Genomic DNA, 16471 nt, shown 5'->3' with positions numbered 1-16471 from the left:
AAACAGTTGCGAGCGAAATAATTGAAGCGGTATCTGGAGCGCGGTGCTATAGATTGGCACGATCGTTCTATCTGACCGTTGTTCCGTCGCGTCGTTTCGTTATCGCGCCGCCATTAAGCCTATCTTGTTTGCAATTTGAAAACGAGGCTCGCGAATCCGATGCATTGTTCCCCGTTGAATTATGTAAGTAGAAGGAGTTACGTAGAAGAGCGCGCGGCGGCGGCGGTGCTGGTCTAGGATGACCCGGCAGAAGAAGAGGACGAACACGAACACGAAGAAGAAGAAGAAGAAGAAGGTGCGGAGAGAGAACGGCGCGGCGCGTCGGGCCGAGCCGGGCCGCGGGCCTCTGCGAGGCGTGAGAATTCCTGGGGACCTGGCGGCCGGCCAAATGCACCTAATTTTTTCGTCGTCGATCGTTCCTAACGTCGCCGATATATATATTCCGGCGTCTCTTGTTTATGCTAACGCCCGGGGACCCACGAGGCAACCGCGTAACAGATGTGCGCGCTTAATATGTGGGCTCCTATACCCGCCTTCCCAGACTCGCCGAGTCGCGCCGCGCCGAACCCGGTGCCGCCGCGCTTGATCCGCGAGAAGCGCGCGCCCAATGTTTATCTTATCCGGATAAACGATAACGCCCGCCGTCGTATAAACTCGCGGGACTTATCTGCTGCTTGATACTTCAAGGGGAACGTTAAGCGATCGAGCGCGGGGATCGTCGGGTGTTTGTCAGAAACTGTCGCCCGCGGGACCTCTGTTTTGCTCTCCGGCCGTGCGGTGTTAACCGAACGTTCATCGCCGAGAACCCAACAGCTTAGCCCGGGAGTACTCTAATCGGCCGTGTCAACGACGTCGTTCCAACGTTAACCACTTAACGAGCACTCGAGAGAGAGAGAGAGAGAGAGAGAGAGAGAGAGAGAGAGAGAGAGAGAGACCCGAGGGAATTCGAGGACACGACTCGGGACCAACCGCTGCTGCTGCTGCAGGCCCTGTCCCAGATCGCGCGCCCGTGTCGGTCTTGTACTCTTTATGGGAAAACTGAACCCCATTATGGGGGATCCACGTGGCTCCCGTTCCCTCGATTTTGTAATTTTCAGGAATTTGGGCGCGGATAGCCATGTGCTCGACTCCCCCTCCTCTCTCTCTCTCTTTCTCTTAATATTCCTCGGATCGACGAAGGGGCTGCTCCTCGATTCCCACTATCTAACGTTATTTAGATATGTCTATTACATATTCGATGAGCTCGAAACGGCGGTTCATCGTTCCCCGGGCTCGGTGACCTGGATCCCACCCGGCTACATTTTTCTGTTGCTTCGATTTTTTTTCCTCTGCCGGTCTCCTTCTTTTCCACTCGTTGGCAAGTTCACGCATTCCTAACTGTACATTGATGGAACCGAAGATTACTGCACGAAATATATATATTAAAACGTTGTGGTTTCCTTACCGATATTTAGTGTGATCGTGAACGCCGGAACTTTAACTTCGCTCCCGTGGTTCCCTAATCCTCGAACATGGTCGCAAAAGCTCGCGGTCGCGGAGCAACGCGCTCGACGGCGGTTTCGCAAACTGGTGAGTCTCTCGGACTGATTAACGATATTTTACAACGGGTCAATTTAGATTCTTCTGTCGTCAAAGTGTGGTATAACGAGAGTGAACGAAACGATGCGACCAACAAAAATTGCCTCGTTCCGTCGGGTAAATTGTTATGGGCGAAGAAACGGTGATCAACGCAATTGTGAAAGAAATCCCAGTGACCTAATCGAATTACTTGATGTTACGGACATTTTCAGAGTCGATTCGCGGCACTTAAAGCGTTTGAAGAGCGCATTTGTTCCCGTTGTAAAACCACGCGCGCACCCGAGGTTACACAGGTACCCCAGGTGTCTCTGGACATCTAGCGAGCGACCAGCGAACCCTCCTCCCGCGAAGTGCATCGCGAATGCTGCACAAGGGAGTGCATTACCGGTGCCGTCGGATTATCCCTGTAATAAAAGGACACGCGCCGCGACGGCGCGTTCTGAGAGAGCTCGCCGCATTAAAAGGTTGCAACGACGATACTCGACCCTGAACTTCGCGACGCGCGCCGTGACCGCGGACGATTTATTTTCGAGCGCGTACCAAATCTTAAATAGCAGCTCGTTAAGAATAGGAGTCAACAACATTGGCAGCCCACGGAGCAGGGTGACACGAAATGAATTTCAAGTTCAAAGAGGCCGCCGCCGCCGCCGCCGCCCGAGAAGATCTCGTCGTCGATGTATCAAATGATAACGGAACCGTTGTTAATATTTAAACAAGCCGTAGACGCCCGATGATGTTGGCACACCTGTGTTGCGTACGGAGAGTAAACGGCGATAATATTCTGCATCTTTGAACTTGTAATTCCGATGTTACCGAGGCAAAAAAATTGATCATCGTTCGACAGGGTCGAAACTTTGTCCTCGCTTCAAAATTTCTATCCTCCAGAAGATAGAGACGGTTCGCGCTAATCCCGTGTGACAAAAGTAGATTGGACAGCTGCCACGTTTTAATGGCAATAATTGACGAACAGAACGAACGCGATAGCACGTTGCAGCTAAGCGTAGTCTAGATGCCTAATGATTCAGAAGATTAATTTAAGAGGCCACTTCAGGCTTTCAGTCCTGTTTTCCCAAACAAAGTCACTAATCTCGAGTGACGAGAATAGAATAAACAGCTGCCACGGCTATCAGCAGGTCACAATAGATTGCGACGTTATTTAACGATAATTAATAAAACCGCTATCGAATAAATGAGTTCTAACGATACCCGGCTAGAAAACAAACGATACGTAAAATCAATTTACCATTTCATTTCCAAAACAAGATCCCCTATAATCTCTTCTGAAAGAACGACTGGCCAATAGACTGCATGGTTAATGAGCGTTAATATGCAAGCCAGGGGCTGCGATGGAAACGGCGCAGACTGCGAAGAAGTTAAATGCGAACAGTATATCGTGAACAGGGCATGGAATGGCAGAAGTATCGTTTCGCGACGCGTGCGACTTCGCGGCGGCTAAATTTATGGTTTTCCTTGAAACGCGGGGGATCTCGAAGGCAACGCGCGCGTGTCGGGCCCGCACGCTTCTGCACTCGCGCCTCGATGAATGAAGACGCTCGCGCGCGTCGCCGGGTCTCGATCAGAGAGGCGGACAGGCGAGTAACGAGCGAAACGGCGATTCAACCGTGTCGCCACACCGCGTCGATGAACTCGCACGACCGAGCTTTTCAGCGGTCACGGTCCATGGGATCTTCACCGGAGAGAGGTTACATCGGGTTCGCTATGCCTACGCGGCTATATCGACACGCAGCGTGTTGGCGGTGGCAGTGACTCGAGCAGGGAGCGGAGGCGGCAGGGTAGGTCGGCTCGCATTAATCTAGGAGCGTGGAGGCGGCAACAGGTGCTCGGGTCACGGTTCGATGCCCCAGCAGAGAACACATCTTCCTTTCCCTGCGACTCTCTCCCTCTCTCTCTCTCTCCTCCCTACTGCCCGCGGCACCATCTCCATCGCCTCTTCTTTTCCGAAATCCGCGTAAACTCGACCAAAACAACTGCGAGCATAATGATCGTTAACTATCGCCAATTGAGGAATACACTTGTCCATGACTTTATTGAAATACGACACAGTATCTATCTAAAAATAGACAACTAATCTATTAATTAATCGTTGACATGGTTAAATAACTGATGACGGTTGACAATCGTTGAACAAGCATGACTCTGTTCGTGGGTGCAAATGGCTAAAACTGATCGACACTAAAAGTGATCGAATTCAGTTTGGAACGGTGACTAAGAAAGCTAGACGAGTAGACTAAACTGCGGCGAGCCTTCCTGTCGGTACCAATGGAACAACCTGTTTCTAACGTTGAATACATCGCGTAAAGATTAATGACCAGAGAAGCTTGCGGAATACATTTCTTTGTGTCCCTTATCGACCACGACGATATCAATTTGTCCGATTCAGTGGCAAGTTCAGTTATCCGGTTGGCTATTAAAAGAACGACTTTATAGCGGGCAAAGTGTCGGCGGAGTATCGGTTACTAGAGCATTCGCGATACCGGAGCCGATATCTCGCTATAATTAGGAGCAATTATTGCTCGCGTGCGGCCGGGATACGTTGCGTCTTCTATCGGCGAGAAGCTGGTTGCGAGACCCGCGGTTACGTCGATCGAGCAACGACCAACTGTAACGATCCGCGCCGAGTGAAAATGGTGCGGAACCAAGCGTACGCCCCTTTTGTGAACGCGAATCAGAGCCTGTAACTCCAAGGAATCGGACGTGCCCCACATGGCATCTCGTATGCGCCGCATGCACGTCGGTGTTTTGCATAGGGGGACGCGTGTCGGAGAACAAGAAATCGCCGGCTTTAAAGCACCGAACCTCGGGGTTTACGTTCGGCCGTGTATATCGGCGGCTACGAGAAAAAATTCTCACGGTAAGACGAGATCGCGTAGCGTTATACGATCCGCGCACGGTTTCGAGTATCTATTCCTGGTCAGCGCCTCTCGGCGAAGGTCGCGATCGAACCGCGAACGATCGGCAGATCTCGCCCCGTCGATTCGCGATATCATTCCAATGCGCATCTCGCACCCGATTCACCTCTCTTTCAAGAACGCGAACACGCGTATAGATACGTCGCGATGAACTACAGATTTCTATGCTAAATAATTATTAGACGCATCGGTTGCAACAGTCGCAAGAAGAAGTGCTAGTGCCAACTACGCCACCCTGATACCGCATTTGCGGCTACAAGACAAACGCCGACGATAGATGAAAGTGTTTTTACGACGAACGTTAAAACTTCGTTTGCTTGAATTTTTCTGCCATTTTAATTTTATCGGCCAGCGCGATCTAATAGGAAATTAGGTAATTGCTAATTATCCAACTCTGTAACGAACGAAGGTTATGGGCATCGTGTAGTACGCGTTAACGGCCAACGTCGTATAAGCGTGACTTCACCGGCGCCTATTTCCTGTAGAGATACGTATGAATGGAAATGACTAATTACCGTATTAATTGTCCGCTTGGTCTAGGCTCCGTCGTCGCAGGAATCGAGAGCATTGCGCAATTCCAATCTAGCACTCTTTTAGCACACGACTCCGAACAAGGTTAATCTTATCTTCGCTGATCCGATTGCAAAGATTTGTATACGGTCGAACGGTCTATCGGGAAACTTATTAAAAATAGAAGTGATAAGAAACAACGGAGACGGATACAGTAGCAGACTTGGGAAAATAAACAGAATAAGGAGTAAATAAATACTCGCGAAATTTCGGAGAATCTTCTGTAAACGGTACGGATTCGAACAGGTGTCATGTGTCCAAGATGGCGCCCGAAAATATGTAGATGACCGCGCACGTTTTCGAAACAAGGAAACTCCGCACTATTCAACGGCGATTTTCTTAATTTCTCGCGACCCCCCACGCGAATCGATACGGTCGATAAAGGGGGTTTCGAGGGGTGAGCCGCAGCAGGGCATTCTTTAAGAACCGAGGGCCGAGAAAATTTACTCAATTACGCGTGTCCTTTATCGATTGGGCGGCGACGCGAGGCGCTGGACCCGCTCTCTCGTCTAACGACTTCCGAGACGCGAAACGGGGGTAAAAGGATTGATGGTCGCCAGCCGCTATTACCATTCATTTACAACTCATTATCCGTTCACATTCTGGTCGATTACGTGCGCGCTGTCAATTACCACGAGACACGGGTTCACCGAATAGTGCACGTACGTGCGCGCGACACCGCTTCGTCGTCGAATGTCACTCCGTTGTTAGTATAATGGTGCGTACATAGATGGCGAACCCATGGCTCGAATTCAAAGTATGAAACGCGCGAAACTGCCGAACGATTCCGCGACGTAGAATAACACATTTCATTTTTCGAAAAAACGTTCGCCGAACCATGGATTGAATTAATTCAAACATTTGTCCTGCTTCATCGAATATACAATTTCGAAATGACCAACGTGAAATCGTTGTCGATCAGTTGCTAGCTACGGTATTACGTCGTGCGAACGAGACTTGGCAGAACGAGCGCCCCGCAATGGCGTTAAATTTCGTTTAGAAAACGAAAGGCGGAAGACCGACGGAGAAAATTCAAGCGCGTAACTCCTAGTCGGAAAAAAAACAGAAACACATGATATCTGGAGAAAATCGACGTGTACTCACCGGCGATCCGTAATACGGCTCTATCGGCAGGGTCTAGCTGCAGGATACTCAGTGGCTTGTCCTTTACCCATTCCTTCAGGCTTCCGTCCAGCTCGAACTCCATTATCTGAAACGTTGGCTGCGACTGCTCCCTTGTCCCTCGTCGGTTTCTTCTCTACACCATATTTCCCATGCAACCGGTCTCCTCGCACTATTTTCACCGAGAGCACTGTCGCAATTTCACAAGCACGCGACACAGAGAGGCCAGACACACGCGCGCGACGGCGGCGTGTCTCGTCTTCTTGCAGCGTTCGCGATGCAATGCGTATACACCGGTGAGCAAAGCTGAGTCTTGGTTACCGACAGCGGGCTGCTGGCGAGTTTGCACGTGCCGTCGTGAACGTCATCCTTCCAGCCCTGTTCCTCGGGAACAAAACTCGTTCGACGTCTCTTTCTTCTCCTTTCTTTTATTTCCTCGAATAATTCAGCGGGACGGCGAAGAACACGTGGAAACGCGATCCGGCATGCCGCGCTTGCGTTTATTTACTGAGCGAAGCGGACCGGAGCCGTGCCGGCACTCTCCAGAGCTCTATAGGACGATGCGTGCAAGTCTACGCCGGTGTCTGCGTGCAAGTGCACGAACTGCGCGAAGTGCCGGAACGAACGGAAGGAAGAGATGGTGGGAAGGAGACGACGAACAGGGAAAGCAAACGCGCGCCGCTCCTGCTGTCTGGGGCCGTCTCCTTTTTCACGATGGATGGCGATGACTTCAACGATGGGGAGCACCGAGTCGAATAGCGGCGCGGCCGCTGGGTTGTAAGAACGAACGTGCTTCCTGTACGACGACGACGATCAAACGGTGCTTCTGCGTTCTTGTATCTTGCCCGTCGAGCGGGCCGCTCTAGGTTAGGTTAGGCTCCTCGCAAAAGTTGCTTAGGGTCAGGCACGATCTTCAGCCAGCAGCCTCGAATTCTCCTCGTTGTTCTACGGTTTCCGAGACACCTTTGCCCACGATCCACGGATTCCTCACGATGTTTTTCACTTGTCGAAATACCAAGGTCGAGCTCTACCACCGCCCTCTCTGTCGTCTATGCCGCTGTCCTCTTCCGGAAACATTCTGCGAATAGAACGGGAACAGTTAGCTCTTCTACGAACGGTCTCGAGCCCTTACGAATTCGCTTTGCGTGATACGTCGGCGACATCGAAAGGTCATAGTACCACAACATCGTAAATATAGCACCATGAATGAATTACTACGGGCGACAGATAATTAATCCCCGCGCAGAAATTATGACGATAGGTTCATGCCTCGTTTCGTACCGGACGCGGGAATATCATTGCGTGCAATGTAAGAAAAGGGAACGGCCGATATTGCGTTAATATTTTAGCAATCGGCGTTGAGTCATGCTACGGGGAGAGGGAGAAAGCGATATTTTCTTTCGTTCGGACGGATGCTCGCGAGGCGAAGAAAATTTTGAAACCCTATTTCTTCAGTTACGGAGGATCGATGAAACTTGTGGTGATTCCTGTCGTTAATCGGACGCGTGACGTGTACGCGACAGATCGAGATCGGGATACAAAAGACAGGAAACGGATGCGGTAACAACGTATCAGGCGGAATCGATTCTGGGGCGACTGGAATCGTAGCATGCTCGTACGCGAATTCTTCGTTGCGTAGAACATTGTTCCACTTTCGAACAGAACTACTTCGCTTACTAATACCCAGCGTAAACTGGAAATGTATGCGAGAGCCTTGAGAGCCAATACCTTCGAGCGTAGTTTTTATTGTCGCTCGCGATACGAATACGTTACTACGTGCGACCGCTTTCCGAAAAAAAAACGTATTCTTACGCGCGTAAACACATTAACAACGCAAGTGTCTCTTATAATTTTGTACATTTATTTTCGCAATACGGTCGGGCGAAAATACGGACGTCCGTTCTATATTTCGAGTAGGCTAAAAAAACTTCGGTTTACGTGCGTGTATAATTTCTTTTGTCGCCCCCCCCCCCCCCCCATTCTTTCGGCATCGAATTTAGTACGACGTAGCGTGTCGGAACGAAAAACAAACGAAGAAAAATACCTTGCCCAAACACCCACCCGCTGAACAACCAAACAATGAGAAACGCACCGGATTCGTGGTTTGATTACTCAACGAAACAAAGGATGTATGTAACCCGACTTTTAACTCTGCCACCGAGAGCAGAACCTAACCTAACAATTCGGGCAAACGTGACCGGGAGACTCCATTCCGTTTGTCTAAGAAAAACCTAAATTATTCGAGTTTGCGCAATATTATTCAATGGGGTTAGCTTGGCGTGTAATTCCAGGGGACACTGCACACGAAGCAATGTGCGATTAGGAAGAGTTAGCGACATCTGCGGAAAGACGTTCGGGCGACTGACTCGGTGACGAAATCGAGATAACCGTCCGGCCGAAAATAATGAAAAGTAGGAATTCGTCTGCGCGTATCTACACGTAATACGTTCGAAACAACGGTCTCCATGCAATAGCGATGTGGCATGGGGGGCTTTCCCCGTCCGTCCCGAAGCGGCGTGCATCATCGATTACGCCGGGTCATTGTAATACCAGGGAATAATAACTAATGAGGAGGCTAGGAAAGATGTGTATTACCGTTCGATCATCTGTCGACTCCGATGCGAAACCAGGAAAAATCAATGTTCACCGGTGTTCTTGTTGAATTTTCTTCGCCAGCAACGTTGCAACCCGATTCGAAGAATATCCTTCCGCGAACGCAGATATATCTTCCCACGGAAAACACTACGTACTTCCGCATAGACCCATCGCATTATCACTTATCATTGCAATTTTCGCGTTAGAAATACGACCCGGTTTGGTTCCGACGACGCGCCTAGCAGACGACATTTTACTTTCGACGAACGTGTCCGAAGTGTGTCGAGGGTCCCCGAACTTTAACGATACAACTGAACCCGGCAGCTGAGCCGATTCGCAGCGCCACACCGCGACCATTCGCCAAATTAAATCGCTCCAGGCTGTTTTTCTAGTTTTCCAATTAGGAATGTCGGAACGGTTTGTCGACTTTCCCGGAAGTATCATACCTGCCATTTTATTGCACTCAGGTAGTTCCTGCCGTGCCATTCAAAATATATATAATTCTGTACATTACCGAGAAATCCTACTTTTGCCAAAAATATAAAAGTAATATTTTAAATACGATCTCAGAATAAACGCGTTTCCAAGATAAGACTTATATTGACAATATAAATAAAAATATTCACCTCATCTTCGAAACTCTCTTATAAGTATAGGCAAAGAACGGGTTAATTCGTCTTCTTTTCAACAGACTAAATGTTTCCCTTGTACTTATAACTTATTGTAAAATGTTGACTGTACTATGTTTATGCAATCTAGAATAACAAACGAAATAATATGGTATGGATAGAAGACGAGGAACAGAATGATAGGGATCGGTGTTGTAACGGACGACCCTTGGACAGTGAATCGTATCGACAGATAATTATTGCAGTGCCGATGTATTATAATTCGTTACTTAGAGCTATTATGGACCTCTATAAAAGGCTTAATGCTAAAACACGTCTTTTGCATATGAATGTACGGAACATAACTGACATCATACCTATAACGGATGACATCAATTTCTCGCCGGGAGGTGGTTACTGAAGACATAGCACCATCCGCAGCGAATACGGTGGCGAACGGTAGCCTTCGTAGTCACTTGCTTCCTTTGATGTCACCGCTAAATAAAGCGACTGACACGGTCGGTAAATAAGAGGTGGACTGGTGTTTCACCTCTAGAGTAACACCTATTCTTTAATCAAGCGACTCGTTGGAAATCCGTTACAAAATTCAATCTATTGCAGCAGATCTCGGCTCGCTTACCAGATGCTTATTAGCGAAAAGTTCGATTTAGGGATCATGGGTTTTTTCGGGTACGGCTTTGGGTTTCTCATTGTTATCCATCGCTTGTGGCAGATGTCGGGACGCTGTATTTTGGCTAACAGGCTTCTCTTGCAGACCAGCTATCGTCTCATCTTTCTGCTTGATTATCTCTTTCAGCTGCTGCGTTTTGCGATGATATTCACGTTTCATTTTCCTTACTCGTACTTCATGTAACTGTATCTTCTGCTCCACGGTCTCTACTTGTTGTCTTGCGCCCCTCCGTACGCTCTAAAATGAATATTATTTATTATCCGCCGTTTACAAATATTTGCAGAAACGAAAATATTTTATACGAACTTCCAACTGATTTTTTAAGCCGACCACTCGAGTGGTAATGCTCTTTCCAAGACGGTCGATACTTGCATTCTCCTTTTCTGTCTCTCGCAGGAGAGTCAGAAGCTTCTCCCTCTCTGAAACAATTCTTTCATACTCGGCGAATAATTCCTCACAATAAGTGGTCGCTTTACTTAATTGCTCCTTCACGGAATCACGTGAAACACGAGTTGAATGTGCAAGGCTCCGCAGGTACTCGGTTCTACGTTGCGTGCGCCTGAAACAAATCTATTTACTCGTTACCACGTGGGTCGCATGCAGAGCGCCTATTTGAGAATGACGAATATCTTACTTTAAACTAGTTTCCAGGCTCATTACGAGACTTCTCAAATGATTTCTTTCAGCTGTGACCATTACTAACTGCTTCTCCTTTTCCGGCTGATTCTCCTCTAACCGTCTGATTTGATTAGATAAATTCCGTTTTTCAGTCTCGTACCGATGCTTCAATTCGTCCAACAATGTTTTACATTCGTCGATTGCAGCTGCGTGAACGTTGCTAGGCACTGATTGCTCCTCCCTGTTTTTTATCTTTTCAAATTCCTTGCTAAGTACTTCGTATTTTCCTCTAAGATTGCTCAATGTTGATACACTAATGGCATGCTCCTTTTTAAGTAGTTCATGATGTTCTAACATAGTCTGTACCTTCGATTCATAGGATGATCGAGTCTCCCTCAATTCTTTTTGCAACTCTGCATTCTCCTTCTCTAAGAGATCATTTTGTTTCTTCAGCGTGGTAGTGTTCTCGATCGTTGTCTTGATCTCTTTCGCATATCTGTTGCATTCTACCCTTAATTCCTTTACTTCTTGATGCATGAGTTCATTCTCTGTGAGTATCTCTTTGCATCTGTTACCGAAACTAGCCATCCTTTGCTCATACATACTCACAAGCTCTCGCTTTTCTCTTAAGTTTTCCTGATAAGCATTCAACAGAGGGCCCAGCGCGTGAAAGTTAATGCCATTCCAAACTCTTTCGCTGTACAGCTTTGCTTTAGTTTGTACATACTCTGCGGTGCCAATTTTCATTTTCTCGCTGCTCAATTTATCTTGATACCTTTCCAATTCTGTATTCAATTGATAAACAATACTTTTCAACAATGATATATCTTCATTGGATCTAGCTCTTTCTATCTCGAGTTTCTGATTTCTCTTGGTCAATTCATGTTTACTGTTTTCCAGCTCATGTACCATTTGCACCACTGCCTCATAATGCGAACACATTTTCTGGTGCTCTGCTTCTCTTTGCTCCATTTGTTTATTTAACATTTCACATTCATCTTTAACATTCTTGTAACGTTTCTCCAACTTATGATAGTCTTTTGAAATATGTTTGTCTTTCACTCTTGTTGAGATAATACCTACAATGATAAAATATTATAATCAGAATATAATGAATCTTACTGCTATACAAATAAGAGACCAATACCAGAGTCAGCATCATCTTCATTGACTATATGTTTCTCCATATTATTTTCTTCACTCCTTCTGCTCTTTCCACTCTTTCTATTTCTGCTTCTTAAAGACGTATCACCTTCGCAATCATTACCATTGGTCATTACATAATCTGATGGATTCTTGTGATTATTGTGTGTTCCAAGATTGTGCCTAACTTTCGAAATGCGTCTACGACGATAAACTGGTCCATAGGTGGTTTCCGAACAACTTTTAGTACATGACATCCTTGGAAAGCAATGCTGCAAATTTGATAACAAAGGTTAAGAAAACTAGGTGCTGGCAATGATTATCAAACAATTGTATAGCAAAGTATTGTATTGATTCTTTTTACCACGAAAGCTTACCGGTTTGCTACCTACGTTCGTCACCTTTGATAATTAACTAATTTAAAAACGATACGAAGGTTTGATACACTATTCGGTCAAGATAACTTCAAATATCGAAAACTGCAGCAACATTGACTGTTTATAGGCGATAAAGCCATCACGAACTTACGTTTTCGTGCGTGTAGTATGCACGTATGCATTTGCATTGCGTTCGTACATATTTTTATTAATTTTCCAGTTTGTATTTCATCCATTGCCATGACAACCAATAATAACTTCGTAACTAGCGCGCCGCACGTATCCGGTGGGTGGCGCCACCATTTTACCGCCACAGTTAAATCATATTCGAATACCCGATTGCGCGGGGTAAACGTCTTAATGTCGTATTTTTTTTTTAACAATGACAATTTGCATAATTTCATATTATAATAAGTAGATAATATTCGATTCCTATTACACAATATTTGCAAAATTGTCTACGTGATAAATACAATTTATTCTCGCCAAAACTTATCGATTAAAGAAGCTTAAGATAAGAAGATAGGTTCTAAGAAAAAGTGCTCGTGTTTTAACATTGTTTGCCTATCATTAAATTCTGAGAAAATATTTGCTACGCGATTATGCTAATAAGGACTACAACATTGTATTCGAACCGGTAATTCGACTTACGTTAAGCCTGCAATTTTGAAGCAAATGATAACCCAAGCGAACAGACCCATAACTATTCTTATTCGAAGGAGACACCAATAATATTAACCACGCGCGGATCAGTTAGTTATTTTTCAGTTGCAATGTCACCGTTTAAGTAATCAACGCTGATTATGAATATCGCTGCTTGCATTTACTTGAAGAGCAATTATTGGCCCCGGTAACAATTGAAAATGGCCTTGGCCATTTGACGTTGACTATTTAATTGACATTACATGCATAAATGTGCAAACAAATATGCAAATAGCCACGGGAACAATTTATAATATAAACATAGTAACATTTAAATATTTTTTTACGACGCACGAGCTTTGACATGCCAAGGTAGAAGAACATGCTAATTAAAAAATCGACCGCTTTAAGTTACAAACTTGCAATTATTCGCGCCACAAGGAAAGAGTGATATTGGAAGAAAAGAAATTTATCGCATTTTTACAATGACATAGTATTTCTCGTTTATAGTAATCTTGTTAAAAGACTGGTGGAAATCTTTTATCGGGCCATCGACATTAATCGAAGCTGAACCGATGAACAGTTAGAAAAATGTAGATACCGAATATCGATCATACTCCAGTCATTGATGCCTGATCTCATTCATCATGTCTAGTTTGCACGCGATTTAAATCGCACCACCGTGAAAACATTGCGACAAGCTGTGTGCTAGGTGGTTGTCACCATATTTGTCTTTGTTCCCGAGGCTACAATTACCTACTGATAAGAATACACAATGATAGCGACGATACATTATTTCAATACTCGTTTGAATTTGTCTTCGCGAAACAGATAAAAAAGCCGGGAGCCAATGGAACGAGGATCAGTTTCAAGCAAGTCCGTCGAAAGTGCTACGATTTTCATTGCGTTTCCACAAAGTATCTTAGCCGCCATGAAAGGTAGCCACCTACGAGTGTTTGTCACTTGATCCGTTGTTCATCCGTTATCGAAAGTTCTCGGATCCTGTTTCAAGAACACCTCGAGCGCGCGTTCTCGTTATCGCGCGAAGATCATTATCCGGTCGATAATGCTCGCCGAATTTCCATCCGTGATTCATCCTCCTCGGTTCCGGCGGCTTCGCGACCGACCATAATCGTCACGGAATATTTCTCGCATGAAATCATTACAGGTGTTGCAGCACCACAATTGGCGGTACTTTTCTGGCTGGCGTTGCTTTTAGGATCCAGCAACGCGCAACAGAGCAACTGCGTTTTCTCTCAGGACCTGGAGCCTTCCGAAAATTATTACATCTACAACTCGCAATATCCAAACAATTATCGTGGGGCTCAGTCATGCTTATTTAGCGTACGCAGCGACTACAAGATCAAAATCAATTGCACTACGGATATGCCACGGGTAAGATGATGCGTCGTATTCTAAGAATAATCTGCAAAAAAACATCTTCTATCAATCTTTATCGTTCGTAGAGTACAAACTGCATCCAGGACAAGTTAGTAATTGGAGTCAGCGACACCGTGCAGCACAAGTACTGCGGTAAGGGGCAATTTGACCTCGAGTCTGAAGGATCAACGTTGACAGTACAGTTCGAATCACCTTTCTGGTCTCGGGGTGGCTGGTTCCTCTGCATGGTCACAGCAACCGTTCCTCCGAAGGATGATAACTGTCAATGCGGTTGGATGAATCCTGTAAAGTTTCACAAATCTTACAAATTAACCCTTCGCGGCCCGATCGCAACGTTCGTTGTTTGAATCGGTTTGAAAACGATTGCCCCTTCGGATGCAACCCACAATGCGCCCGGCCGCGGAGGGTCGAAAGAGAAAACCGAGCCCCGCGGGGCACTTTGCAGCTTCAATGTAGCTTCGAAATGCCCCGCGAGATTTCGGATTCCACTTTCTGACCGGACACTTAATTTTTAGACCAGAATCGTGGGTGGTACCGAGGCAGGCATAAACGAGTACCCCATGATGGGCGCTTTGGTAGACTTCCTTATCAAAATGCCGTTCTGCGGGTGTACAATAATTGATGACAAATACGTGCTGACCGCTGCGCACTGTACTCTCAATAGAAACGTCAGGAATTTTGGTATATTGATCGGTGATCACGATTACAGTACAGGTAAGCGATATATGGACTGATCGCTATCAAGATGATCTAACATTAAATGATTTCTTTCTGCAGGCTACGAAACTAATGCTACTAAGCTGTACGGAGTTAAACGTATAATTCTTCATCCGAATTACGACTCACACAGAAGAATAAACGACGTAGCCATTTTAGAAGTTGTTGAACCAATTCAGTTCAACGACAAAGTTGGGCCAGCCTGTCTGCCGTTTGAACATGGGGATGACTCTTTCGGAGGAGAACTCGTTCAAGCGTTAGGTTCTCGACACTTCTATATTAATCATTTATAATATCTATATTCTCGTTTGACGAGACTGTGATTTTGAAAAACAGGATGGGGATCTACGGAATACGGCGGAGAACCGTCGACGACCCTCCAGAAGGTCACACTGAATGTGGAAACGAATCTCCAGTGTCGAAAGAGTTACCCGGATGTGACCAAAAATGAAATCTGCACCTATACGAAGGATAAAGACACTTGCGGGGTACCGACCATTCTTTTCCTTTCGTTTCCCATTAAAAATCAGACTTGGAACGTGCGATTATTTTTGTACAGATGGACAGCGGTGGACCCATTCTATGGAAAAACCCCACGAGCCACAACTTATTGCTCGCGGGCGTGATTAATTATGGGATCGGTTGCGCTTTGGTAGGCAGCGTGAATTTAAGAGTGGGTGCTTATGTTGATTGGATCGTGAAATCTACCCCAGGTACATTTTACAAACGTGTCTCGCAGCGCAGTCTTACAGGCAAAGATTTCGTTTGAAAAAGTACATTATCGAAATCGTTGTTCCAGATGCCAATTACTGCATCATCGAATGAACGAAAACGTGATCGAAAACGTGGCAGACTGTTCCAGTAATTCCGCTGACGGTACGGTCTGTGTTCTTCGACTGAAGCGAATTCTCCAGCGGAATCGGCAACACATTGCTCAAACGGCGGAACAGTACAAACGTGATTTAGCGGTGTATATATGTATATATATCATTATAGTTAGGAGGGAACGTCTCTATTTGCTCAACATTCACGTATAATAGCGTACGAATTACGTAAACAACGGGCACGCTGCGTGTGCGTCGCGTTCAAGCTCGACTATTCGGAGTCGCGTCGCCTGGATACAAAGAAGAATCGAGACTACGGGTTGGGAACGGGGAGGAGCCAGAGAAGACTGTCGTAAATTCGGACATTTCTCTCTGTAATTCTCAAAAATATATCTATATCCATATATCCACGTGTAGTATACGTAGTCTACAAACCAGTCGAATCTTTCGAACCCTCCAATTTCACCTTTCCTCGGCCTCTGCGCTAATATTATTTGATGTTTACGTAAGACCATCGTCGAAGCGTCTGCCTCTTGTAACGCTCCGAATCGATCGTAAAAATGATACTGTTCGTGCAAACCCTATTCTCGGCGGAGAATCTGCTGGGATCCATTAGACCGGGTTTCTACCGATGCTGTTTATTGCGTTTTCGCTC

The 16471-nt window shown here is 46.0% G+C and overlaps 3 protein-coding genes across 16 annotated transcripts in view; 1 reads left to right on the top strand and 2 right to left on the bottom strand.

Moving 5' to 3' along the window:
• Positions 1-9890, bottom strand: part of Shot (dystonin-like protein short stop) — an 89283-nt gene extending 79393 nt beyond the window's left edge. For 5 of the 8 annotated variants that reach the window (XM_078181583.1, XM_078181590.1, XM_078181594.1 and 2 more), the window contains exon 1: positions 6183-7278. In XM_078181583.1, coding sequence (XP_078037709.1) covers positions 6183-6285 — 103 coding nt within the window. In that variant the 5' untranslated portion in view covers positions 6286-7278. Of the gene's footprint in view, positions 1-6182; positions 7279-8795; positions 9044-9780 lie in introns of those variants that run through there. The other 3 variants (XM_078181577.1, XM_078181581.1, XM_078181578.1) reach the window with 2 other exon arrangements.
• On the bottom strand, positions 9816-14214 carry LOC144470451 (uncharacterized). Of its 7 annotated transcripts, none has more exons than XM_078181621.1 (6): positions 12233-12483; positions 11860-12127; positions 10729-11791; positions 10401-10653; positions 10044-10331; positions 9816-9955 (listed from the first exon to the last, which is right to left on the bottom strand). In XM_078181621.1, exons 2-5 carry the CDS (start codon positions 12110-12112, stop codon positions 10071-10073), a joined length of 1830 nt encoding a protein of 609 aa, XP_078037747.1. In that variant the 5' UTR covers positions 12113-12127; positions 12233-12483; the 3' UTR covers positions 9816-9955; positions 10044-10070. The 7 variants fall into 7 exon arrangements, with proteins under 7 accessions (XP_078037747.1, XP_078037745.1, XP_078037746.1 ...); XM_078181619.1 differs by having other exon boundaries at positions 9855-9967; XM_078181620.1 differs by having other exon boundaries at positions 9942-9972.
• LOC144470452 (venom serine protease 34) lies at positions 13690-16222 on the top strand. Its single transcript, XM_078181622.1, has 8 exons — positions 13690-13812; positions 14043-14269; positions 14341-14559; positions 14791-14989; positions 15053-15253; positions 15329-15480; positions 15552-15705; positions 15792-16222. The coding sequence occupies exons 1-8, from the start codon at positions 13725-13727 to the stop codon at positions 15815-15817; spliced, it is 1266 nt and encodes a 421-aa protein (XP_078037748.1). The 5' UTR covers positions 13690-13724; the 3' UTR covers positions 15818-16222.
• Positions 16223-16471: the final 249 nt, after the last annotated feature.

This window comes from Augochlora pura, chromosome 5 (genome assembly GCF_028453695.1).
Source record: "Augochlora pura isolate Apur16 chromosome 5, APUR_v2.2.1, whole genome shotgun sequence".
Taxonomy (NCBI): Eukaryota; Metazoa; Arthropoda; class Insecta; order Hymenoptera; family Halictidae; genus Augochlora; species Augochlora pura.
The sequence above is the reverse complement of the archived record's forward strand: the minus strand, read 5'-3'. Positions and strand labels throughout refer to the sequence as shown.